This window comes from Anneissia japonica, unplaced genomic scaffold, assembly GCF_011630105.1.
Source record: "Anneissia japonica isolate Jap-2015-1 unplaced genomic scaffold, ASM1163010v1 scaffold287716_len795978_cov209, whole genome shotgun sequence".
Taxonomy (NCBI): domain Eukaryota; kingdom Metazoa; phylum Echinodermata; class Crinoidea; order Comatulida; family Comatulidae; genus Anneissia; species Anneissia japonica.
In genome coordinates, this window is record NW_022756589.1 from 173428 (window position 1) to 199765 (window position 26338).

A 26338-nucleotide genomic window follows, 5' to 3' on the forward strand; every position below is an offset into this window, starting at 1 on the left:
CTAGTACACACAAAAAAGGGCTGAGATACGCTTCTGCTAAATATAAGGTAATGGATATAAATTGTCAAGTGTTTGCATAAATTGCATTATTTTGCACAATCTGTTAAGTTGTCCGTAATCATTGATATCTACAGTTGCATGCTGAGCTATAGCTAATGTTGCATTTTTCGTCAGAATCTACTTTTGAGGCAAAACTCTTGTTGCTCAATCATCAGAATTCGATTTGTTCTCGCACTGTCCAGTCGTCGTTGCTCTAATACACGACGAGATGCTGTATGCACTAATCTCAAGCAAAGATCGTACCGAGGTCTCGTTAAATTTCACCATAGAAATAATTTTCATTGATATTTTAACAGATTTGTACTTTTTTATGTCATAGGGTACTAATGTACCTACTAGATAACTTACAGTAGTTTACAATACATACACATAGACTGTAAACAGTTGTGTGCACCTAAGCAAGACAAGGTCGTTGTGTGAGAATGTATTCGTGGTTTCGGAATTCGTCTTCTGTCCTATTTTGTTTTGTTGCATATTGTTGTGTTGGTTGTAATTTATTGATGCATTCCGTATTGAGTTATAAATTTATTTTTAATTAAATTATCTCTTTTTTTATTAAACAATTTTTGCCAAGATAGGTGAAATAACTCACCATCAATGGTGGCTATGACACAAGAGAGGGAGTGATACAAGAGAGGGAGTGTTCTAACCTTTTGTCAACAACATCTACAATTGCTTTATATTTTATGTAGGCATGTCTAGAGTGGTTTATGAATAATAATATTTCATTTGTTTGGTAGATTATTGCTCTCACTGTAGTTGGCTTATATTGGTGAAGTTCTCCCCACTATACCCTCCCAATTTGTCTTGTTTATCTAGAAAACATCTGAGAAACTTGAAGCCACGCATACTGTAGTAATGAAGCCAGGAGCAGATGCTAACTGTACAACCCTCCTGATTTTGTTGTGGGACCTTCCAAAAGTGTTATGCAATATCCCCTTTTCAGAATTTTGACAAATTGTCCAAAAATTTAAAAAACAACTCTTAAAACCCCCAAAGGTCTTACTTTTGCATAATTTTGTATTTCTTTGTGTGTTGATCTTTATGTCAGTGTTCAAAGGCTATCTGGAAAAAAACACACATGATAGTTGCTCTATTCCAACATTTTGGGATTGGGGCACCCTTCACCAGCCTATCTCCCAAATTTTTAGTTTCGGGGGTTGGAATGTTTGCAGGATATGTGTGCCTCACTGTACGTGCTTGATTATTAGACAATCTTGTACAGAGAGAAAACTGACAGAAAATAAATCTTGTGATATATATATAAAAGTCATGTGTGATAACATATATTAAAATTCAAAATTATTTGGTTGAATTGTCCATTTAGTTGGTTGAATTTAGTCCATTGCAGCAACATTTAGGGAATGTAAATTGAATTTACTATTCCATTTCACATATGAATTTAAAATGTGAATGGACTTCTTCACTCAACCTTTATCTGTAATTTAATCTATCAAAACTCTCAAATTTCCAACAAAATAAAACAGAATTCCTGGTATGTTAATAGATGTTAATAATATGATATTAAAATAAACAAAAAATTTAAAAAGGACAAAGAGTTGAATAAATAGAAATGGTGAAATCAGCAAATGTAATAATAGTTATCATAATCTCAAGGTTTCAAGGTTATACAGCTAACTGTACAACAATGCATGAGTGCCTGGCAAAGGCTGGTGGACTTAGTTCAATGAACTTGGCTTTTGTGATACAGCAAACAGTAAGTTTGCTTACCCTCAGTCATGCTGCAGACATTTGGGCGATTGTGTATATTCTTTTATTATTTGAGAATGAACCATGTGACTTCCAAGAATAGTTGAACACTATAGAGTATTAATAATAGTAAAACAGAAATTTGATATTTCTGTACTCTAATACACCGTGGTGCTGGTATATAAAATTACAGTTTTATATTAATAAAACTGATTCCACAATTAGTAACCTTAAAAGGAAATTTTGAATGGAGCTGTGATTGTGATTATTGCAGGGTAGAGTACAGGGTATGCTGGTAAAACAGGTCTTCATTGCTACAGTATTTGTATGATGATTAGTGAGGGTGCACTTCATTCAACACAAACCAAAAGGACAGGAGGTTCACAGTCTATTTGTATAGTATTGACCTTCTCTTCTCCTGGTTAGTAACTACCTCAAATTCAGATGAAAGCCTTTATCTGCATTGATTAATTTTTACCCTCTACCTGTAGACATAGGTTATAATGGCTATTATGCAGTACTGTACAGGTTTACCAAAGGTACTAGAAACACAAGATGGAACTCTCCACAGAAATAAACTTTATCACCAAAATGCATGGTGCGTATACTAATGCAAAAAGTTATCCCCAGTCGTACAGTACGCGGCGCCTCATTAAATGAGGCCGGAAAGGAGACGGGTACCGGGAAGTCTTGTGATGTGTAGAAGTGAAGATGTATTTCTGCTTCACTTTTGCTATGCAAGAATTCTACTATCATGTGTTTTTAGTATCTTATGTTTTACCAAACCATTAAATTACTCTCTGATTACTAACTGCAAACGAAAAATAGCGGTTCAATGTTCATTCTTTGGTACACGCACTCAAATGTTGACGAGTGTATTGAATTCGACCTACAGTATTAGACCATGCACAAAATGTGTGATGACGGTTTCATTTGGCACAATACCGCCACTTAACTTTTCATTCTGGTTATTTTTCCTGTGCATGATTCGCTTCTAAAGTTACCATGTGGCTTAGGTGATTTCACCTGCCAGAATAAGAATGCTTTGCAGACAGATTACATTACTCTAGTAGGTTCTTTTTGGTACAGTTCATATTTTAGTTTTATCAAAATAATTCATGTAGTCAGGACTCTAGTTTCATTGGATTTAGTATGCAAGATCAATTTAATCAATCCATCCTGTAGTTGACCTCTTTAGAGTGTCAATCAATCAGCTGACCAATCACAACGTGTCATTCAAGTACACGGACAGGAGAAATGCACGCATGTCCCATAATCGCCAAAGTTATATTTTATTCAATAATATTTCACAAGGGTGCTAGTAGTTTACAGATGTGTGTTAAGTTGGGAAATTAGCTACAATATCTAAAGGGTGGGAAAATAGTTCATTGCTGAGTGTTGCGTTTATGAAGTTTTAATAATGTATAAAATATAAGTAATTAAGTGCTGATTAGGTGAGTAGGCCACCAGAAGTCGAGGAGAAAATATAATGTTTACACCAAGCCTACAGTACAGTAGTTAAAAATTTATTACAAACAAACAGATAATGATACAGCTTTTCAGTGGATGTGGATGTGTCATTCAGCTTTGTTGAGAAGCATAAAGATGATTTTCTTTTGTTTTTTTCAGTGTGAAACTAGAGGATGAGATGCATACATTGATGAAGTATTGAGCAAGACATATATTTAGCCTGCCAGCCAAACATTCTTTCATTGGAGTGATTATAGCAAGAAATTTAATACTAGTCTTTATATTATTGCTCTTAAAGACAATAAGGGTTTGGCAAAGCTTTACTGAAAATGGCTTATTAAATCATCTGATACAGGAGTGAAGAAAAATCTGGTGATAAAAAGAGGGTGGCAAAGGAAAAAGCATCTTTACAGAAATCGAAGTTGAGTCATAAACACAACCGAGGAAGTTTTTTCCCATCTGGATTTTCATTTTGTTTAATAACAAAGTTAATAAAAAAAAGCAAACATGAGTACCCTTGACCAAGACCTAAAAGCAATGAGTAAACTGACAACTGCAGAAATCCCTAAAAAGGATGTTGTAACTATTATAATGTCGGATGGAACTGTAAAGCCTACCAAAATTCCAAAAAAGAAGGCACCAGAACAGGTTTGTGAATACTGTATTTTAATGTCAGCTTTCTTAGGGCCAACTCAGACAGTGTTGTACAACACAGCCCCACGTGATTCATCGTCGGGGACGGTCTTAAGTCGTTGTGAGAAATATTAAGCATGTTTGATATTCTACAATATGACTGCCCCTGAAGCAAACCATCGCGTTTAACTCACACAGACTCGACGCGATATCAAATCGCGTCAAGCTGAGTCGTACGATACTGTGTAATTTGGCCTTCAGATTTCCATTCCCTTCTCTTATATCCTTCTCGATCCTATTCCACCTCTTCCCATTTTATTTCTTTCCGTTTATCTTCTCCCCATTTTTTTCTTCCCAATTTTCTCCATCTTGTCTTCGTTTCTACTTGTAATACATCTTTTGGTATTCAAAAATGTTCTGAGCAATAACCTTTTTTATCTGCAGGTTTTTTCATTTGTAGTGTACGAAGTTTTTTCATTGGGCAAAATGAAAGAATGAAGGAATTACAGTATATTTTAAAAAAATAAAGTTTTTATAAACAATGAAATTGGTAAATCTCAGCAAAATTAATATTTCATGATGTTTATAAAAATTAACAAACTCAAATGAAAGGTATCGATTAATTATCATTTTCCAAAATGATATTAAATAATAGATTAGCTTTTTTTGTTGTTGAAAGAATTGACTTATGTCCTAAGCATTGTAACGCAGGCAAGTAGTAGTGATACATGCATAACACCTAATTGTTGATAAATGGTGTAACAAGTTCAACAGAAGGTCAACAAAGAAATGGCATAATCCAGATAAGAGCATAATTTGAGGGTCCCTTGACTTGTTCTGATAGCGTAGTCATGTATGAAACACACACAGGAGAGGTTCCCTGCTAATGTACTGTGTTATATTTCCCCCTGAATGTACAGTGTTGAACTGTTATGGCTAATATAATAAATAGTACAAGCACTGTATTCTGTGAAATTGTAGAATTAATTGAGATTTTAATACTTAAAAATGCACTGGCACTTAGATTCAAATATTATTGCTATTTCATGATAAAAAAAGTAAAATAAAATAATAAATAATAAAGATAGTTCTGCCAACTTTATGGACTCGATGTCTAAAGAGTGCTAACTGCGATGAGTTTAGCAGCAAGAATTCATTTTTGTAGCCAGCTAGGAATATCTAAACAAATTTAATACTCTTTTCTGAGGTTTTGCATTCATGCTTTGTTTAGCCTATCATATTTTCTGAGCCAAAACACTGTTGTATGCACGTATATAGTCATGATGTGCCTATATGGTTATCATGAACATATTTTAGTCATATAACATGTTTTTGTCTAAATCAAATTTGATAGTCTGGACAAATAGTTTAATTGGCAACCCAGCTTGTCCAATGTTTCAATTTGTAACTAATTAACATGTAGGTATTATTGTGATGTTATTATGCTATACAGTTTTTGCTTTCTGGTAGATACAGTAATTTCAGGTTTTCATCAGGTGATATTCTGGAGGTTTGTGAGAGATCAGGCTTAATCCCTCACCTACCTTTTAGTCATCAAACAGGATATTAAGTATTTCAGGGACCTATACAAATAAGACATCCTATGATTTTCAATCTAGTCATTGTATAAATATAATATTTGAATGCGTGCAAATTTTGCAAAATTTTATTAGAACTAGTACTGTATAATAAATTTGCTTTTAGATGGAGCATGTATTACCATTACAACTAGAAACCAATGTATCCACAATAATTTAACTTTATGTTGTACAGGGTTAAAAAGCTTCTATTCTGCTAACTGGTATGCTCAGTTTTAATATACTGTACTGTATTACATTTTGCAGGTAATCGGTGTCAGGCCGCAAAAAACAAGGTTTTTTCTAGCCAAAGATGGTTGTCAGACCGCACACTTAGGTTTTTAAATTCATTTTGGTAGGCCACAATTAAATTACTGTTGGGCCACACTTTGCATGCCAGTGCTCTACGTACACATTACGGTATAAGTGTTGGATGAGACATGTCATGAGCAAATGGCAGTAGGCCTACTGTAGTTTCATATTAAACAGTGTTGACAGAGCTTAAAATTTAACAAGGAAACCCTTTTTAAACATACATTGCAAAAATTCATTTTGCGGAGTAAAATGCTCTCCCGCCAATTAAAATAATATATTGCATGAAAGAACCAGTACAGGTGTATTTACATTTTGTATACCTTTGTACATAGAATTACAGGTATTAGTATTGAAAGAGGAAGGCATATGAATGAATCATGCAGTACAGACCAGTCTGAAAACCTACACTGTTAAAGTACTTGTAGAATCTGTAGTTTCCTTGTTTAGTTTTTAAGGGCTGTTTGGAAGGGTTCTAGAATCAACAAAAGCCCTTGTTTCAATGATCACCTATGAAAATGTTCTGCTTACAATAATACAGAAAAAAAAATCTGCATACATGTATTATGAGCAAACTTGCTGAATACCTTTTATTGCCATACAATTTATAATGTACTGTATATTAATACCAACATTTTGGTAGCTGCAAATTGTTTGTTCTCACTGTACATCATCTGTTCTACGAATACTGTATTAGTACTTGAGTGAATATTTCAGAAGTTTTGTTTTGTTTTCATGTATTGATCAATGCTTTGATAATGTTTGCTCAAATATATACAATACGAGGAAATGTGTACTGGTTGATTGATTGGAAAGATTGATCCAAAGGAAAAGAATTACTTTTTCCAGGGTATCCAACCTGGAAATACAGTACATTCCATGTGATTGAATTTTTCAAGTTTCCTTGTTCCATAATTTATATTAAATAAAATTGTAAAGTATTTTAGTGACTTACGTACCTCTACCCTAAATTTTAAATCTTAAAAAGCAAAGCAATGCGTTAGTGTATTGCAGGGTTAAAAAAAACAAAAAAAACATTTGATAGTAAATATGATAAGATGCGACACCGACACCACCGAGAAAGTTGCTTCAAGTCAAATACCATTCAGGACTCAGATTCAGATTTGAATACAGTCTGATTGTTTGCTACAGATAGTTTTGTATGAGAGATACCCAACAGGGAAGGCAGTTCTTCACATGACAGTAAATCACAACATTCCAACCTTTAACTTTAAACATCTGAACAAAGAATTAAGTTTATTAAGTATTGAGCATAAATGTTTGGCTGAGGGTTTGGGTATGTAAGCCTACAACATTGCATGTACACTAATCTATACAGTATATAATCAAATACTGTGTGGATATAAATTTTAATATTTGTACTGTAAGACTTCTTAATATATTTTTTTTTCAAAAAAAAACTTAGCTTTAGGTTACCTCACTTTTGCCCTTCACCACTTCTTGTCCCCCCTTACAAAGTATTTTTGAATATCCTCTATATTTAGGACAGGTTACAACTGAAGGTATATAGTAGATGTACAGTAGAACTCCAAGAGTAAAACTAACTAGTAAACAAATTGATGAATTTGTTCTAAAAATATTATGGAATTTGAAATACTATCATATATCTTAAGGAAATAGTCACTCAAATTGCAGTTTTTTATTTAATTGGAAGAATAAGGCTGGACAAATGGTGATAATCTATTTCCTATTGTTTAGCTTCTGGGTATTCGTACAATAACCACACTGTACAGTGTATGCTGATAAATAATACTGTATTTATTATTGCATTCAAACTTAAAGGCAGCTTTACTGTACAAAAGATTATACAGTATTTGTTGTCAAAAAATTAAGGTGGAACTTTTAAGGTGGTCCCTTAAGGGAGGTAAATCATAAGAAAAATCCAGAAGTCAGAAAGTGGTCGTAGTCGCTTACGAGAGTACGAGAGGTGGTGGCTAGAGTGGTATCAAATACACTGATTAGATAGAGAGAACAAACAGGACCATATGAGAGTGCATGTTAAGGGAGGTGATCGCTTATACAGGAGGTGGTCGCACAGGGAGGTTAAACTGTATCATAGCTGTTAATTTACACTCTTCCCAAATAATACTGTACATAATACAATGTTTTCATATGCTCGATACAAGTAACCAGAGAGTTACCATGATTGTAACAAATTATTTTTTATTTTAACTTTAATTATTACTGTACACTCATCAAATTTGAGATAGATGACACGTCGTGTGCTTCAGATCTGATTCAAGGGTCACTCATTTACTCTGTATTATTGTAATAAAGGTGGCTTGTGTACCTTTTTCACTTTATTACATCATTCACTTTGCAACCTGATACATGATCAGGGGTTGCAACAGGATTTGCCTGACGTGAGGGGTGGTGAGGTCTGTGACAAAAAAAGTGGGTGTGGTCGGGCATCGCTCAGTCTCTCAAATGTGCTCCAGGGGGCCGAAGCCCCCGAAATAATATGACAATTTAATTAGGGGTTTCAAAGGCTTATTTAATCAATTTTGGAGTCTACTAATATGTAGAAAATACATACAGTATGAATTTGCTTTCTTCCTGACGAATTGTGGTTTTTCTCCCCGACGGGCGGCCCTGCTTCCCCCTGTACATGATTTCAACATAATTACTCATTCTGAGGTTTGATTGATAACTATGTGTTTATACGACTGTCTAACAATATTGTATGCTCATTATTAGTACTATTTAATATTCATATATTCTTTTTGTTATTATTTCATCATCTCCACATAAGCATACTGAGATGCCCAACTGCATATAAAAGAATGCTAAATATTATTATTATTAATAGAAAAGGCCAGCAGTTTATCAGAAACAATCCCTAAACAGGAATTTTTCACATAATTTTTCACCTTCGTACCATACTGTCGCTAAATGTACATAGAGGACGTAATGCTTTCACTCATACTTTAACTGCATGGCAATAGTTGATTCCAAAAAGCTTATGTGGAGAAGATGCATGTATTAAAAAGTAAATGTTCTTGTTTTGATCATTGATACCAGTTTTGAAATGGCAAGCCCCATTTATTCTTGCAATCTTTATCTTGCAATATATACTGTAAAGCACTGTATTTTTGTGCACCCTTAATTTTTCACGATTTTCATGATAAAACGACGATTGCTAAAATTAAGGGTGCGCGAAATTCTGAATGATAGTTTTGTCACTGGTTTTGTCAGCTATAGCTAGTATACTTCAGATAGTCCCTCAATTGTAAAATCGCAAAAATAAAGGAAGCAAAATATTTTAGTCTATTTCGTGAATACTTACCTGGATATATTTCAAATTTTTTAAATTGGGAAAATAAAGGGCTTTACAATAACTAGCGATGTCACTGTTGTCTAATAGTTTATCACCATCTTTGCAATTTTGCAATTAGAGGCTGTCAATACTCTTTCAGTAGATTGTCCCACAGAAAATGGCCAGCGATTGCACCCCTTGTTTGTGTGGAATAATAAATTGTAATTATTTTTATTCTGGCTTACAGAGCAAAAGTGAATCGCTGAAGTGTAAGGAGGCCTTTCAGCTGTGTAAGGAACGTGATGATAAAAGGTTGGACCTTAGCAAAGCCGGTGTAAGTTCATATTCATTTCTTTCATTACTACAAATGCCATCTTGTGCCAGTGTCTGCTGAAACAAGTCAAAAACACCCACTAGGGTCAAATATACTGAATACACGGCCCACGATAACGAAACTATGTATACTGGGTTAAAACATAATTCTGCTAAGGTCCTTAAAAAACTTGCATACCAAAAAATAACAGTAACAAAAATATATATGTGAACAATCTGTAAAATTATCATTTTATTTTTGATTGAGGCAGAACATTGTTCAATCTGATTTGGTATGATGGTGTCAAGGGATAAAAGATGTTTTCCTTAAACTTTCCACAACGTACACATAGCTCTAACCCTGCACTGGCCTGAATAACATGTGACAAAACCATCTTATTGTACCTCTAGTGAAAGTTCTACAGTTTGATGTGTTGTATACGTTGTGTTTCTGTACACAAGGAATAGAAAAATTGAGCAATTTCACCAAAGTATTTGAATGAAAAATTATAATTTTTTTTTCTTTTTTTCAGCTTACTTCACTTCCTGTTTCTGTAAAAGAGGTAGGGTACATTTAATTATTAGATGTTTTCTATAAGAAAGAAAATACACTTGTAATACTATAAAATATATTTTGGTTGAAATCCTGTCAAAAAAGTAGGATTTTTGTTCTGTTGACAAAGAGAGCTCCACTGCTACAATGTCATGAGATTTTATGTATGTAAGTAGACAACGATGTTATCTCAAAAGGCACCATAACATAGCAACATAGATAATCTTAAGTGTTAGAACCGATGCCTGCTCAGTGGCAGTCTGTTGCCAGTTCGGAAGCATTCCCAGGCTGGCTCGTTTATAGTCCAGGGCGGGACTCATAATTGTAAATAGGGCCTTACCAAATATTAGTATTGGATGTAGATCAGGGTCTCTACATAGTACGAGAAATTCTTCTTGAATTCCTAATTGGTTGACCATTGATTATAAGCAAATATTGAAAATTATTTGTTTTTATTCTTTTCTCACTGATATTGTTGGTAATGGTTTTTTTAAATTTTAAACAATGCTACCAAACGGTATACATAAGACAAAAAGAACGATGCATTTTATGAACAGGATGCAAGCCTTTATTGTTATAGCAGACCTGTTTAGAGAAAGCCAGTTCTCATCATCTGTGACAATTACAATTCAGTACTCATGTATATTTGCAATTGAATTGCAAATTAGCAACACATTTTTCTTTTTTCTATTCTCCAGCTGACACAGTTGACAGAGCTTTATCTCTATGGAAACAAATTGCCCAATCTTCCTGCAGAGGTTGGCAACCTTTGCAACCTCAAGATCTTGGCTCTTAACGAAAACTGGATGACATCCTTGCCACAGTCACTCTACAAGCTTGGCAGCCTGGAGGTCCTCGACTTAAGACACAACAAGCTGAAAGAAGTAAGGCGTGCAGGTTTTTTCAAATAGCACTTTATTTTTGTAATCAGTACAATCAGGCAATTGTACATATTATAATAATGGGAATTATCTTTTTTTTTATATAAAGATTTTGAACTTGTGTTTAAAGCTGTTACCCATTAAAACCCCAATTGTTTTCACTTGTTATAAATTCTTACCACTTCAATACCAATTTTTGTAATATGTTTACAAATTATTTTTGTTGTTATACAATATTGTTATTGTTTTATAATTAATGCTTGCGGTACACCACGTAGATAGTTCTGAAAAGAACTGTTGTTGTTGGTTCTTCAGGAGAATAATGTTTCTCCTGAAGACGGTTGAAGCAAGTCAACCGAAACGTCGAGATATTCTCAACCAACAACAACAGTTCTTTTCAGAACTATCTACGTGGTGTACCGCAAGCATTAATTATATATTATACTTCGCCATGCAAACCTTCAAACAATAAATATTATTATTACACCGCCATTACCATTATTATTGTTTTTATTTATTTTTTATTGTTATTATAAAAGAGCAGTGTCCTGGTTCTGTGTTGGCTTAAACAACAGTAACATATAAAAGATCTTCTACCATGAATTTTGTTCTCAATTTTCTTTCTAGATTCCAGCGGTGGTATATCAATTGACATCTCTTACAAATCTGTACCTACGTTTTAATCGTATTACTGTGTTAGAAGAAGAAATCAGTAATTTAAGGGTATGTTGCTTCAAAAATAATAACTAGAAAAACAAATGCGTAATTTAGGTGTATGTTGATTCAAAAGTAATAACTAGTTGGAGTAAATCAGTAATTTAAGGCAATAATAATAACTAGTTACCTACATTTTAATCATATTACTGAGTTAGAAAAAGAAATAAAATTAAAATTAAAGATGTGTTGCTTCAAAATTAATAACTAGTTAGAATAAATCAGGGGCATGTCACTTTCAAACATATAAGAACTAGTTAGAAGTAAAAAAAATGTTGTGTTGCTTTCAAACATTTAATATGTTAACAACTCATACAATATATCTGTTCAAAAAATTTTACTTTAGAAAAATACTAATTACAAATTTACAGTAGTTCTAGTTATGGCCCTGTCACACCTTGACGATTTAGTCAGCATATGCCAAATGTATCATAATTTCTCTAAAACGCTGGCATACGCTGGACTATCAATGATTTTTTTCAAATTTGGCCGCATTCATAGCGAATTCTTAATGTATTGGATGTATATAGAACGTTTTGTTTACTTATAGAAAACTTACATGAACGAATGTTAGTGTGTTGCCGGCGTTCACAACTTATGCCCAGCGATAGTCTACAGTACCTATATGCACAGCGCGCGGCAGCGTATCGCCGATTATCATGTGACGTAGCCTATAAAAAGGCTGCCGCTCATCAATTCAACTCATAATCGCACTAGACATCGAGAGTTTCAAACCCACAACCGATGCGCCAACCATTTCTACGATATGATCACATACTTGAATCAATTACTATTGAGTAATTTATAGTTTGATTGATCAATTTTTCCCCTTTAAATTCTTTGCTTTACAAACCAATTCTTTAATTTCTTTTTCTCACAGAGGTTGACAATTCTCAACTTAAGAGATAATAAGATTCGTGAATTGCCAAAGGGCATAGGTCAGTTAGTTCATCTCACAAACTTTGACCTGTCACACAACCAAGTTGAGCATTTACCAGATGGTAAGTGGATATTTGGCAATTTTAATTGATAATAGGAATAATTAAATTAATTTTTCCTTAAATTAATGAGAATGTCGTTGATTATTAGGAAAGAAAAATTTACCTTAGATTAATATGGAATGTTTGCTTATCATGTACTTTAAATGTTGTGTGCCTTCCTTTAATAGAAATTGGCAACTGTGTCCAGTTAACATCATTAGATTTCCAGCATAATGAATTGCTGGACATACCAGACAGCCTAGGCAACCTCAAGTCTCTTAGCAGACTTGGCTTAAGGTAAGCAATGCAACCGGACCATGAGCACTATGTCCTTGCTATCATCCACATCATGTTTGTCAGTCATCTTCATCAGTATTACCTTCCTTACAAACGAAACATTCAATTGCATAAATGAATATAATAACATTTAAAAATCTTCATCATCATCATCATCACCATGATCATTGCATTACATGATCATCATTATTACATCATCATTATCACCATGAAATAACCATCACTATTTCACTCTATCTAGATGTCGCTACAGAAACTATTTGTTTCTAGCTGTAATACAGTAATAAATTTGCCATATGTGCACACACATTGATCAGTGATCATATGTTTGCATGTAAAGAAATATTTATAATTTTTTTAACAGGTACAATCGTCTAACAGGAATCCCAAGGTCACTGAGCAAATGTTCTGAACTAGATGAATTCAACATTGAAAACAACAACGTTTCATCACTTCCGGTATGTACACCTTGTCAAATTCAAATGGATGACAATGATAATGGTGTTTAAATTTGAAATATTTTGTAATATGCAGAGTTTTAGCTAGGAGCTTTATGCTGCTTGTTGTTCAATCCTGGGGGCTTATGGTCTTTGTAATTTCATTGTGTGTATGTATGTATGTATGTATGTATTATTATTATTATTATTATTGTTATTATTATTATTATTTACAAGCTAAAATGCTTAAATATGAAAGTATTGAGATATTTCTCCTAAAATTAATGAATTTAATTTACAATGCCTGCAGGCTTAACTCCAATTAACTGTGTTTATTAAGTTGCCAGTTTTATACATAATATTGCAAGTACTGTAGTATAATATAGAGGAAAAACATTTTGTAAACAAAGGTTTTCTTTACACTATAACTTGATTCAATTCTGGTTTGATCATGTATGTTTTATTTATTGCTGCAGGAGGACTTACTTTCTAGTCTGGGTCGAATGAGTTCCGTGTGCTTAGCTCGAAACAACTTCTGCTCCTACCCGGTAGGAGGCCCTGCTCAATTTGCAACCGCCAATGTAAGTATATACACTATTATAGCATACATAGATTCTAGGCATCTGATTGGTTAAGAAGCGGGCAATAACTTCAACCATCACTCCTATGACGTAGGTTGGGTGTGATAGTACTTTTTTGCCCTGTCGAGATGTGTAATCTCTAGGCCCCCACCTATAACATGGTTACTATGCAAATTATTACACGCACATACGTTAAAGAGGACGCAACCTCTACGACGCTGAGGGAGATTAGCCCTTTGATCACCTAGGCCTAGGAAGTATTAAAGCCAGGCCTACTTGGTGGGTACTCTTTTCATTACTTTTTTAGGCCTCATAGAATCTATGTAGGAGGTATATAGAATAAATAGTGACTGCTCTAGGTTGGGGAAACAGTGAAATCTATAGCCCCTCGATGTTGTGGAGACCATAGCCTATCTTCCCTAGAGTCTTTCGGCCCTAAGGAGGATAGGTCACGATCTACACAACACCTCGGTGCAATAGATTTCACCATTCCCCTCATGAGCAGTCAATATTTGTATATATTATGTACTAATTGTGGACCATAATTTTTTAATACTAGCCTCCTATAGCCTGTTTTCGACTAGATGAAATTTATTCGCGCAAATCGTAAGCGTCGTTTCATGCGTATTCACATGTCTATCAAAGTTTTTGCTAAGCGAAAAAATGTGCAACCAATCAGAGTTTAGGAAGTGAACCGACTTTGATTCGCGCGAATAAATTCACCTAGTGGAAAACTGGCTTAATAGGAATGAAATGTTAGATTCAGAGAGTTTACTAATGTAATTATTTGTTTGTTTAGTCTGTTAACATGGAACATAATCAGATAAACAAGATTCCATACAAGATCTTTAGTAAGGCAAAGAACTTGACAAAACTCAATATGAAAGATAATCAACTAACAGCTCTACCCCTAGGTAAGTACATGTATACTGTGATAAGTTTATTTTTATAAATTTGCCCTTCTCAGCCACCATGAAAAAATAATGGTAGTTTTTTAAACAAGGTTTTTAATAAATTTGATTTGTAAATGCCAAATAATTGAAAAAAAAAAACTTGTTAGCATGACATTGTCAGGGAATGTATCTTGCTGTTTCAGTTGTTTTTTATAGACCATATTTTCAACTTGATTTGGTTTTTGGGGTACAGTTTATAATCAAATTGGTTGAGCTTGCTGACATAGACCTTTGTTGTGTTTTTTTTACCATGGTTATTTTTCCAGTACAAGGTCAATAATATCTAATGAAGATGAATAATGTAATTACAAAACATTTGTGAAATGTGTTTTTTGTAGATATTGACAGTTGGGTGACAATGGTAGAGTTGAATTTGGGAACCAATCAAATAAGTTTGATCCCGGACGATGTTGACAAACTTCAATCCTTAGAAGTGCTCATCCTTAGTAACAATTTACTAAAGGTTAGTATATAAACTGAAGTATTATAGTTTTAACTTAATGTGAGGGAGACGGTTGGTGCAGCAGTTGCTGGATTTTAAACTCGTGGTTGGGAGTTCGAGCCTCTCACTGTCCACTTGTGGCCAGGCTTAGATACCTTAGCTTGCATTTTGGGCAGGCTGTAAGAGATGGTTCATATGTTCCAGCCTTAAATGCAGGTTGGCTATCGCGCCCAAGATCAGGCCCATCGTTTGCAGGGCCTTTCTATAGGGTTAAATCTTTGCCCTGCATCCTCTAATAAAAAAAAAATACAGTGAATTATTCAATCTTACATCGGGAAATTCTCATGAATTGTTTACTATAATCCTTTTCAATATTTCTGATGTTTAGATATTGCCTCGAACATTTGAAAAGTTAAATGTTGTTTGAGAGAGCAGCTTAGCTCAGTCGGCTAATCTGGTGGTAGCCACTGTGTGTGCGCTGAACCGTGGAGATCTCTAGGTCCCCTGTCTCTTATACACATCTTCTTCCCTAGAGTCTTTCGGCCCTAAGGAGGATAGGTCACGATCTACACAACACCTCGGTGCAATAGATTTGGTCCTGTGTGCATTTATGGCCCATGTGCACGTTAAAGAACACAGTACACTCTTCGGAAAACAGTAGGGGGATTGTCTCCCGGTGTAATGTCCAATCACCACCAGAAGGACCCCACTGGAAACAAGTCTTTTTCTAGACTTTCGTGGGCTATCCTTGGTGTTTACACCGAATAAATCCAATCCAATCCAATACTGTAATCCTTTTCAATGTTGTTGTTATGTTTAGAGATTGCCTCGAACAATTGGAAAGTTATCAAAGTTGACTGTTCTTGACCTGGAAGAGAATAAATTGGAATATCTACCTGCCGAAATATGTAAGTTAATGTTAAGCACTGTCCACACTATCAAATTTTCTTTGACAAAAAAATGTTGTATGCCCATATATAGTCATGATGTGATGTCATCATGACCATATTTAGGCATGTTATGTGTTTTTGTCAAATGAAATTTGATAGTGTGGACAGGGCTTTAAGCTCAGTGCACACTATCAAACTTTCTTTGAAAAAAAAACTGTTGTATGCCCATATATAGTCATGATGTGGCTATTTATGGTCATGTTGTCAGGCAGGGCCGCCGAGAGCAGCCGCGGGCCCCGGGGCATCTTCGCTGCCCAGGCCCATTGGTTGGGGGTCTGAGGGCCGCCTGGGGCCCGAGCGGGATCGAGGGGCAAAGCCCTAGTGTGCCTCCCCCCCAGGAAGTTACATCCTTTTAAACGGATCAGAGGACTGCCTAATTTCACCAGGTCATAACAAAATATAGCACAAAAACAAGAGAAGTAAAAGCTATTCTTCTTTTTATTCAAATATGCTGAAAAGATTCATAACATAGATAACAAAGTTTCCAGTGGCGGATACAGGAATTTGAATAAGAAGGGGCCCAGAGAAGGACTTTCACCATTGATGGTGTATCTACCTCATCCCCACCATGGTTGGGGCTGAGGAAAATTTATGATTATGGCACCTCTGGATAGCTGGAAATGGCACTCTTGGTCATAAAAAAAAATATAGCACAGAAACAAGAGAAGTAAAAGCTATTCTTCCTTTTATTTAATCATGCTTAAAAGATTCATTACATAGATATCAAAGTTTACAGTGGCGGATACAGAAATTTTAATTAGAAGGGGCCCAGAGAAGGACTTTCACAATCATTGACGGCCTATCTACCTCAGCCCAACCATGGTTAGGGCTGAGGTAAGAACATTTATGATTATGGCACCTCTGGATGGCCAGAAATGGCACTCTTGGACTTAAATTTGTGTAAAATTTTTTTTTTAATCATTTTTGTTAAATTTTGAAATATTTAGGGGGTGGGGGCTGGGCCTCCCCTTAAATCCGCCACTGGTTTAATATATTAATTCAGTATTTATTTGGCAATCGAATCTCTATCAGGTCTATTCGTATATTCTAACTTGTATGTATATTGACAATGTCAGTGCTCCAAGCCTTTTATAATTATAATAACGTAAAGAATGTACTATTTGATACATTGTAAATATGAACTCTAGAGTAATAGAAGTCATGAAACATTTCATCTAAAAGAATTAGAAGCGATTAACTACTAGCTTTCATCGATAAACGGCCAGCTTTATTTACAATTCTTGTGGGAAAAACAAATGAATGATTCTGGATGAATGTATACAGTTAATAATTATCATTTATTTTTTTTATCTTTTTATTTTTTTACCTAGTTATCGCAGGCCCCTGCTAGCCCTGGGACACTTGCCCCGGTTACCCCGGCTTCTCGGCGCCACTGCATGTTGTGATGGTATCATGACCATATTTAGGCATGGCATATGTTTTTGTCAAATGCAAGCTGATAGTCTGGATACCACTTTACGATGTGTGATCAGTTAACTGTAGTTTTTCCAATAAGTTCCTTGCATTTATTACAAGTGTCTGCCTCCAAAGTACTTGTACTAGTTTTTTTGTTATATGTTGTGCAAGTGAAATATGGGTTATAATGTTGATCTTGGGGTGATATACGGTAAAAATATGTTGTATTGTATAGACTTGAACCCATGACCTTTTATAAAAGCCTATACTGATGTATAGGATATATGATGATGTGATCTGAGTAATGAAACAGTTGGAAGATGATAAGAACAATGATAATTATAATTATGATAACAGTAAAACTGGATCTGCGGCTAGCAAACGCTCACTTTCTCTGATGCATTCTACCTTATGAAGACAATGATAACTATGATTTAATGACAACAGTTACTATGGTTATGGCTGCTCTTGTGAATTTTCATATAACTTTGTTTTTTTCCTACTTTAGCTTATCTGAAGGAATTAAAGAGATTGGTGGTCCAGTCAAACAGGCTGACTTCTCTACCACCAGCAATAGGGTAAGTAAAGATATATACAGTTGCGCTATACAGTACAGTGGGAGAAGTTGGTGCAGCGATTATGCTTCGGTTGCTCAACCTAGAGGTCAGGGATCCGCTCGAAATTTTGATTGAGTTCCTGGGCAAGGCTACGTTTGTCTCTCTTCATCCAAGAGTATAAATGGTTACCTGGTAGGATGATGTGGCATTCAATGTGTTAGTCTGTATGGGCAATAGATTGCAAACACGACTATATGTATGAATAAGAATATGGATAAGAAAAGTATGGTTAATATATTCAAAGCCTTTATATTAACTAACTAAGTGTAGAATTATTTCGTATTTCATTTATGTTAAGCAAATGAATAAAGATTAAACCTTTATATATTTGATGCTATTCTGTCAGAGAATTAAGGAAACATTGGAATTTTTTCAAGAATATTTTTAATTATTTATTTTTTTGTATATTTTTATGCAGAAACTTGTCAAGTCTGCAATATCTTGGTGTTGGCGAAAATAACTTGTCAGCTTTGCCAGAGGAGATAGGTAAGTTGCACAGCTCCATCAGCTGTGTATGGACGTGATAATGTCATACCACAATCATAGTCCAACGTGTATATGTGTTTTCCATGTTTGATTTTGCATCTTCATGTTTATGTTTCTTAGTTGAATATATATATGAAATGAAATAAAACTTTATATTGTGGCCTAAGCTTACACTAGTCATTATACTGCTTTAATATGCCTCCCAACCTACTTTACCTGGCTTCCTAACCTACTTGTAATGCCTGACTTCCAAACCCAATTTCAATAGCTGAATTTCTAACCCACTTTCAATACCAGAATTTTATATCAGCTTTTAATTTCCAACCGGTGGCAGTACCAGCAGGAGGCTTAGTGGGACGGGCAAGACCCCTGTCGAACATGACATATTTTGGACCAACAAAACTTTACTTCTTTAAGCATAATACATTCTAAAACATCTCAGAACAGCTTAGAAGTAGCTCAGAATTGCTTAGTTTCAAAAGGCACCAGTAACTCAACCCCTGTGCTTCCACCTGGAGCAGCTTAGGTCAGTCAGCTAAACTGGTAGTAGCCACTGTGTGCTCGCTGAACCATAGAGATATGTTGATACCCTGTTCAATCCATCATTGCTCTCCTTTTATTTCAGCTGGAGGGCTGAAATACAAGTTATGATAGTTGACCCATCCTTTGGATGAGACATTTAAGTCATTGGTCTCATGTGCATCTTAAAAAACGCAGTACACTCTTCAGAAAAAAGTAGGGGATTGCCTCTCGGTGTACTGCCCAATCACCATCGGATAGATCCCACTGTAAATAAGTCTTATTTTCAGACTTTTGTGGGTTATCCTTGGTGTTTACACCGAATAAATCCATCCACCCACCAATGCTTTTCCCCTGGATTATGATTGGACCTGCTTTTTGTATCAGTTCCATCTAAATTTGTGAGACCCTTTGTCAAACCGCTATTGAACTACCATATATGACCACCAGTATAAATACATAATGGTTATGTTGATTGCCAAGAAGGAAAACAACAACAATAATTTTACATTTCATTTTTAGGATCCTTATCAACGCTTGAAGAATTGTATCTTAATGATAATCCTAATTTGCATAACTTGCCGTATGAACTCGCACTGTGTATGGCACTTCAGATCATGAGTATTGAGAATTGCCCTTTGACACAGATACCTGGCGATATTGTTGCAGGAGGGCCTTCACTGGTTATTCAGGTGCGTTTTCAGATATTTTTTACCAGTATTTATTCATTTTTAGAGTCAGCTAGGGCATAGTGACGACTTGTCACGTTAAAACTACGTTCACATCAAGCCTGAATCCGTTCCGGAGCCCAGTCAAATAATCGTGAGCTGTTATGTTTTTTGAACGGACTGGATCCGAGCTTTGGTGTGAACGTAGCTTTAGACCAACTGAGACAGCACTGCATGATTCAGCCCAATGTGTCATGTCTGCGTGAGTTAAACACAGATGCAATGTGTCAACATAAGTCTTCCTCTTGGACAGTCTAGTAGAATATTAATGATGTTAAATATTCTGACAATGACATAAGACTTTACATGACGATAAATCGTGTCGTGTCCATTAACGATACAACATTTTAAAAATGAATATTATTATTATTATTTGAAGGTAGATAAGAAGACCATTATTACTGAAGATGCAATAAAGACATTTAATATTAAAGATACATAAAAGATTATTTGCCATTGGGAACATTAAGAACTTTCAATACTATAGATACATAAAAACAAATGTAATATATTGAATGTACATAATAGAATAGGCCATTTAACATTGAAAATACAAAAAGAATTAATATTGAAAATACTTTAAAAAAATAATGATATTGAAGATACAGAAGAAGATTATACTGTACTGCATAATATTATAGTGTTTTATCTTTAGTGAAATTAGAATTTTTGGTCTTTCTTACAGTTTCTCCGATTGCATGGACCGTACAAGCAAATGGGGAGTGTATAGAGATCTGACAACTGTGTTTAGATATCATGGAATGGTGCTGTAATATGTAGATAGAAGTATTGTCTACACACAGACCTATATCTATGTGCAATCTGCCCAGCTTGCTACTCAAGTGGTTGTACTTAAAAAATACACACATAAATAAAGATAGAACAAAATAGTTGGTTATATATAATACACACTAAGGTCCAAATCTATGTTTCTGATTGATTTGATTCCCAAAATAAGCATTAGTGTGTGAGCATGTTTGTCTATCTCTGTGGTACGTGTACCCTTTTCCCAAATTTACAGATGGTTTTCCGCTACCTGTTGTTTAATTGACACCTCCACCAATAGTGACCTCACAGTTCACACCACAAGGGTGAACAAATTTAATATACCACCGATGAGGTACAGTAATACAGTAACAGATTTGTTGTACTCCCATTGTTGGAAACCACATTAAACCTCTAGGTCCAATTCACCTAGGCTAAGTCCATCAGATATTCACTAACTTGGTAATAGGTAAACATTGATGAACAGGTCTATACTGGTGGAACCACTAAGCTCGGTACGTGTTATGCATGAAGTAAGCATTTTAGCTAGCATTTTACCCTGTATTACCAGGTTCATTTTGGGCAAGTTTCCCAGTATTTGCTAACCTAGTATTGCATTAGTGTTCAAATAATTTCATCTGGTTTCTAAATGTGTATACTAAGTTAGATTCTTCAGATCGAGGCTGTTGCAACTTGGTGAAAATTTTGTTTACATCTAACACAGTGGACTAGACTTAACATAGTTTCAAACCACAGTTTCTGTCCAGTTACCCTGGATACCCTCTGGAATTGTTCTATTTGGTGATATCTTTAATATACCATTGCGATTCAAGTCTCTGCAAATTATAAACATATCTTCAAAGTTTTTTTATCCGTTAAAAGAACATTGTTGTCTGAATTAAATACTTATTCCTCAATATTTTATGTTCTTGTAGAAATGCCATTGTAAATTTGCTCCTCTGTTGTGGCATTCCATTGGACATTTTATTGTGTCATACCGTATGAAATTATTAATGTCATTGTTGATAGAATGCAGCCATATAACCTGATTTTAAGTATGCAATACTCATTGGGAAAGTAGAACCAAATGTCTTGATATTTACATAGTAACCTTAACCACCAGGATAAGTAATGAAACAATTAAAAGAGAATGTAAAATTTCTATTAAAAAGTATCCAAATTTAATTTGAACCATACTTAGAAGAAAACAGAGGACGCTATAACACATTAACTTAATTCAATAGATTCCATCGTAAACTTCCTTTGTCTAATGTTTACTTGTGCTGTAATTTCAGTTTGATGGATTGGTTGAAAGTTTAAATTATATGGTGCTTAAATGCCTTCTTATTTCTTTACTTTCTTCTCATAGAAGAAAGTATTGCTTTTGACACCAGTCACATGTATATATTGTGTTTGTTTCTTTTCATGTATCTTTTAGTTTTTGCAACAGGAATGTTTTTTTCTTTATTTTTATGCAAAAGAGATTGCTCTGTGGCCCTCCTTAGAGGGAGCAACAAACCTTTTATTTCCTTTGATATTCTGGAATATAAATTAATAGGCATACTATAGCACTATTTGGATTAGACAAAGCTAAAACTAACAACGTATCTTTTTTCTTTGAAATTCCTGTTTTAATGCTTTGCAAGTTCATCAATTCTTTGCATATGCATTTATAATTTGCATATACATTGATGCTTTGCTAGTTAGATCAGTGCTCTCCAAATGTGTCAATGCTTTGCAAGTTCATCAATGCTTTGCATATGCATTTATAATTTGCATATACATTGATGCTTTGCTAGTTAGATCAGTGCTCTCCAAATGTGTCAATGCTTTGCAAGTTCATCAATGCTTTGCAAGTGCATCAATGTTTTGCATATGCATTTCATGATTTGCATGTGCATGGATGCTTTGCTAGTGCATCAGTGTTCCTCAAATATATTAATGTTTTGCAAGCTCATCAATGCTTTGCATATACTGTGATACTTTGTTAGTGCACCAGTGCTCTTCAAATGTATCAATATTTCACAAGCTCATTGGTACTCTGCATATGCTAGTGCCTTGATTCTCTGAAAATGCATTAATACCTCAAAATACTACTCATCAATGCTTTGCATATGCATTTATAATTTACTAGTGCACCAATGTTTGTTGCTTGACAATACTTTGCAAGTTCATTGGTGCTTGGAAAATTCATCAACGCTCCATTTCTGCAATTATGGTTTTTCTTTGTGCATCAGTGTTTTGCATGTACAGTCACTCGGCACAAGTACATTGCTGTCCTATTTCTTTTATATTAATGTATTCATCTATGATCACTATATGCCATAAAATTGTATTATATTATTTACCAGGATTAAGGAAATGTTTACCAACTTCAATAATTTGTTATTCATATGTCTTTAGTATTTGTATTTTGGATTGAAATCTGAGGATTACCTAGCTTAAGATCGGCGGCATAGTTCTCGTCAAATTACTCATTCTGCTGAATTGGAAACAATTGTGTTTGCACAGTATGTTTAAGCAATGTATACTTAAAATTGTTAGATTAATTTGGCTTCGATTCAGAATTTAGTATATACTTTTATGGGTATTGTAGTATTTTGAAGCAAGATGTATTTCTGAGTTTATAAGAAGTGGACATACTATGGTGAATTAATAACAATCAAAAGATGATGAACAGTCCTCAATTCAGGTCCATTTATTATTAATGGACCTGAATTGACTGTCAATCAAACTCAACAACTGACCAATCACAACATGGCCAGAAACATGCGCTTGTCCGACAAGCATACATGTTGTCCTACAAACGCGCATGTTCGCGTATGTCATTTTGTGGGACCTCAACAAAATCCAACTTACAGTAAAGTCCATTAATTTTAATTCATGTAGATGTACAGATTCTACATCATATTTTCTGTGTAGGCTTCCCAGCATCTGAGCAATATTCAATGAAAACAGTATTTCCCTAAAAACAAAAGAATAATAACTTTGCTAATAATAATAGAACTCTCGTATTTGTCCCTTGAGTTAAAGAAAGCAAGATTGATTTCATTAAAAAGAAATTATATTAAAATAAATTATATGGGATGGATAAGAACCCTAAAGTAATTCAACTTGATTGTCTGACCTTCGTATTTTCAACGTATCAACTCGTATGCCAGAATATATTTTCGTATGCTTCTTAGTGGGTAATCTTTCTAAATATTGATCAAGAAGGGTTATAATAATATGATGGATTGTATTATGTACATTTTCCTGGGAATTTATTTATTTACAACTCAACTTAAATAAGGAATATTTTAAACTGTGCAAGTGTATATATACTTAGTAGTTTGTATTGTTTATTATTCATAGTAGTGTAAAAAGACAAACTAATTGTGTTGTCGTTTATATGCCGCAAAACATGCATTCGTATTCACATATTGATACAGCTGTGGCGAGTAGCACATTATAGGCACCCTTTATATTTGACCAAATTTTCTTAAGCATGATTCATATCGCATAGTTGTGGGAGAACGGTTAACCTTGTGCATGAAAGTAAACACAGTGTTCAATTAAATATCATTACATTTAATTTGTTCCAAAATATAAATATGGTTAATTCAGCATCGAAGGACACAAGTTTGTGGGAACTTAACAACAATATCTAAAGGGTGGAGATTATTAGACATGCTGTTACTATCCCATTTACCTGCAAACCCTTTAAAAGGGCATTCAGGCGGGTTGGTGAACCAGGTTTTGCCAGAATCTTATCTCAATAATCCAATTAAACATCAAAGAAGAATACCTCTACTTCAGAGTCATTATCACAGCAGGCATTGCTGTTTCTCAATGAATTACCAGTATAGTATTCAAAAACCAGGCTGAAAAATTTTAAAAACCTGTTGTTCAAAAATATTTGGGATTTTTATTACCTTAGCTATAATTTCAGGTAAAAATCATAATCTTAAGAACTATTCATAACTAACTAGAACCCTGAAGCAGTAATTAATAGAGATAAGAATAGATCGGCAAAACCTGGTTCAAAAATTGAAAATTTGGTAAATGGTGAAGTTTCCTCATGGCTTTCCATTCTTGGTTGATATTATTATTTAAAACCTTAAAATTAGTGCGTTGGTGATTGTAAATTCTTGATTGATTCACATTACCTTTACATATGACAGTTACCACAACCACGTTGCAAATTGTATTTAATGTCTTTATTTCCTTATATTGATTATATTATCTCTCAAATCTTTAGCCAAAGATTATAGAATTGCAAGAAGTCCGACTGCCATGACTTTGTATGCACGCAGTGAAACATTAAAAATAGTATTGCCAAGAGATAGGGGGCGCTATATTATAATTTGAGTAGAGTTCGCTCGAAACTCGTCTTTTAAGGACACGCCCCTTCGTGGCAGTACTTTTTAAAATAAGATTATTTTCGAACGAAACCACTAGTCGGACCTCTTGCCATTCTTTCTATTTGCTGTAGCCTAGTTGCAAAGGTATACCATGACTAAATTACTCATATTTAGTGAATAATATTGTTAACTTAAAAATAATATTCATGATTGTCAAAATAGTTACATCATAAGCAAATAATGATATTATTTTTGACATAATATTATATATTATATTAGTTGATCAGATGTGATTGTTTGATACCACTTTAGTATTTAATAGTTACTGGGACATGTGGTAGGAAAAGCGATACCGTATAATATAAGGTGTCAGTTCACTGGGTATCTTCTATCATAAGATACCCAAAAGGGAGCAAAACCTCCATAACAGTTATGGTTCCAGAAATTTAGGCAATGGTCTCAACAAGTGTGACAGGCCGCTTCTAATCAGACTTCAAATGTATAATCCTGGTTAGATTTTTTTTTTCAAGATTTAAAAAATAAAAAATAAATAAATGTGCTTTATGCTTTGTCCAGACTATTAAATTTTTTTTGACAAAAAAATGTGACATGCCTAAATATGGTCATGATGACATCACATCATGACCATATATAGGCACATCATGACTATATATGGTCATACAACAGTTATGATGACATCACATCATGACCATATATAGGCACATCATGACTATATATGGGCATACAACAGATTTTCGTCAAAGAAAATTTGATAGTGTGGAGAGTGCTTAAAGCTCTATCCATACTATCAAATTTTCTTTGAAAAGAAAACTGTTGTATATTTTTGTCAAATAAAATTTGATAGTCTGAACAGGGCCTTAGAACACAATATTATAAACTGCAAACAATAACTTATATTTTGGATTGGCAAATAATATGTTAGTCTGATGACCGAAAGCGGCGCTCAGTGTAGGGTCCATGCTTTTCGACCCTGTTGCTGACTGAGGAAATTCACGGTCTGCTGGCTACTCCCCACCCAGCTTTCCCCTGCAGGCGCTCCTACACCCATCCTCCTCCCCTTTCCAGGTGCCGCCACACACACCCTCCTTCTTGCAGGTGCCGCCACAACTCTAAAATCTAAAATTGACTGTCTTGTTCACATTTTATTGTCACAGCATAATAATATTCCCTGTTGTTGACTCGTATTGAGAATAGCAGTGAATGATTCCAGTCTCCTTGTGTAAAAAGAATACGAGGACGGTATGCGGGAACTTAGAAAAGAAATGAGTGTTACATTATGGAAATGTTCGGACATTACTTTGTTA

At 34.5% G+C, this 26338-nt stretch overlaps 1 protein-coding gene across 2 annotated transcripts; it reads left to right on the top strand.

The window, feature by feature from the left end:
• LOC117124235 (leucine-rich repeat protein SHOC-2-like) lies at nt 1-23490 on the top strand. Of its 2 annotated transcripts, none has more exons than XM_033270385.1 (17): nt 1-47; nt 3400-3888; nt 9287-9373; nt 9885-9914; nt 10603-10788; nt 11413-11508; nt 12380-12500; nt 12668-12776; nt 13141-13234; nt 13690-13794; nt 14594-14708; nt 15086-15210; nt 16010-16097; nt 18064-18133; nt 18591-18658; nt 19700-19869; nt 20591-23490. In XM_033270385.1, exons 2-17 carry the CDS (start codon nt 3748-3750, stop codon nt 20633-20635), a joined length of 1650 nt encoding a protein of 549 aa, XP_033126276.1. In that variant the 5' UTR covers nt 1-47; nt 3400-3747; the 3' UTR covers nt 20636-23490. The 2 variants fall into 2 exon arrangements, with proteins under 2 accessions (XP_033126276.1, XP_033126277.1); XM_033270386.1 differs by lacking the exon at nt 1-47 and adding an exon at nt 111-307.
• Nucleotides 23491-26338: the final 2848 nt, after the last annotated feature.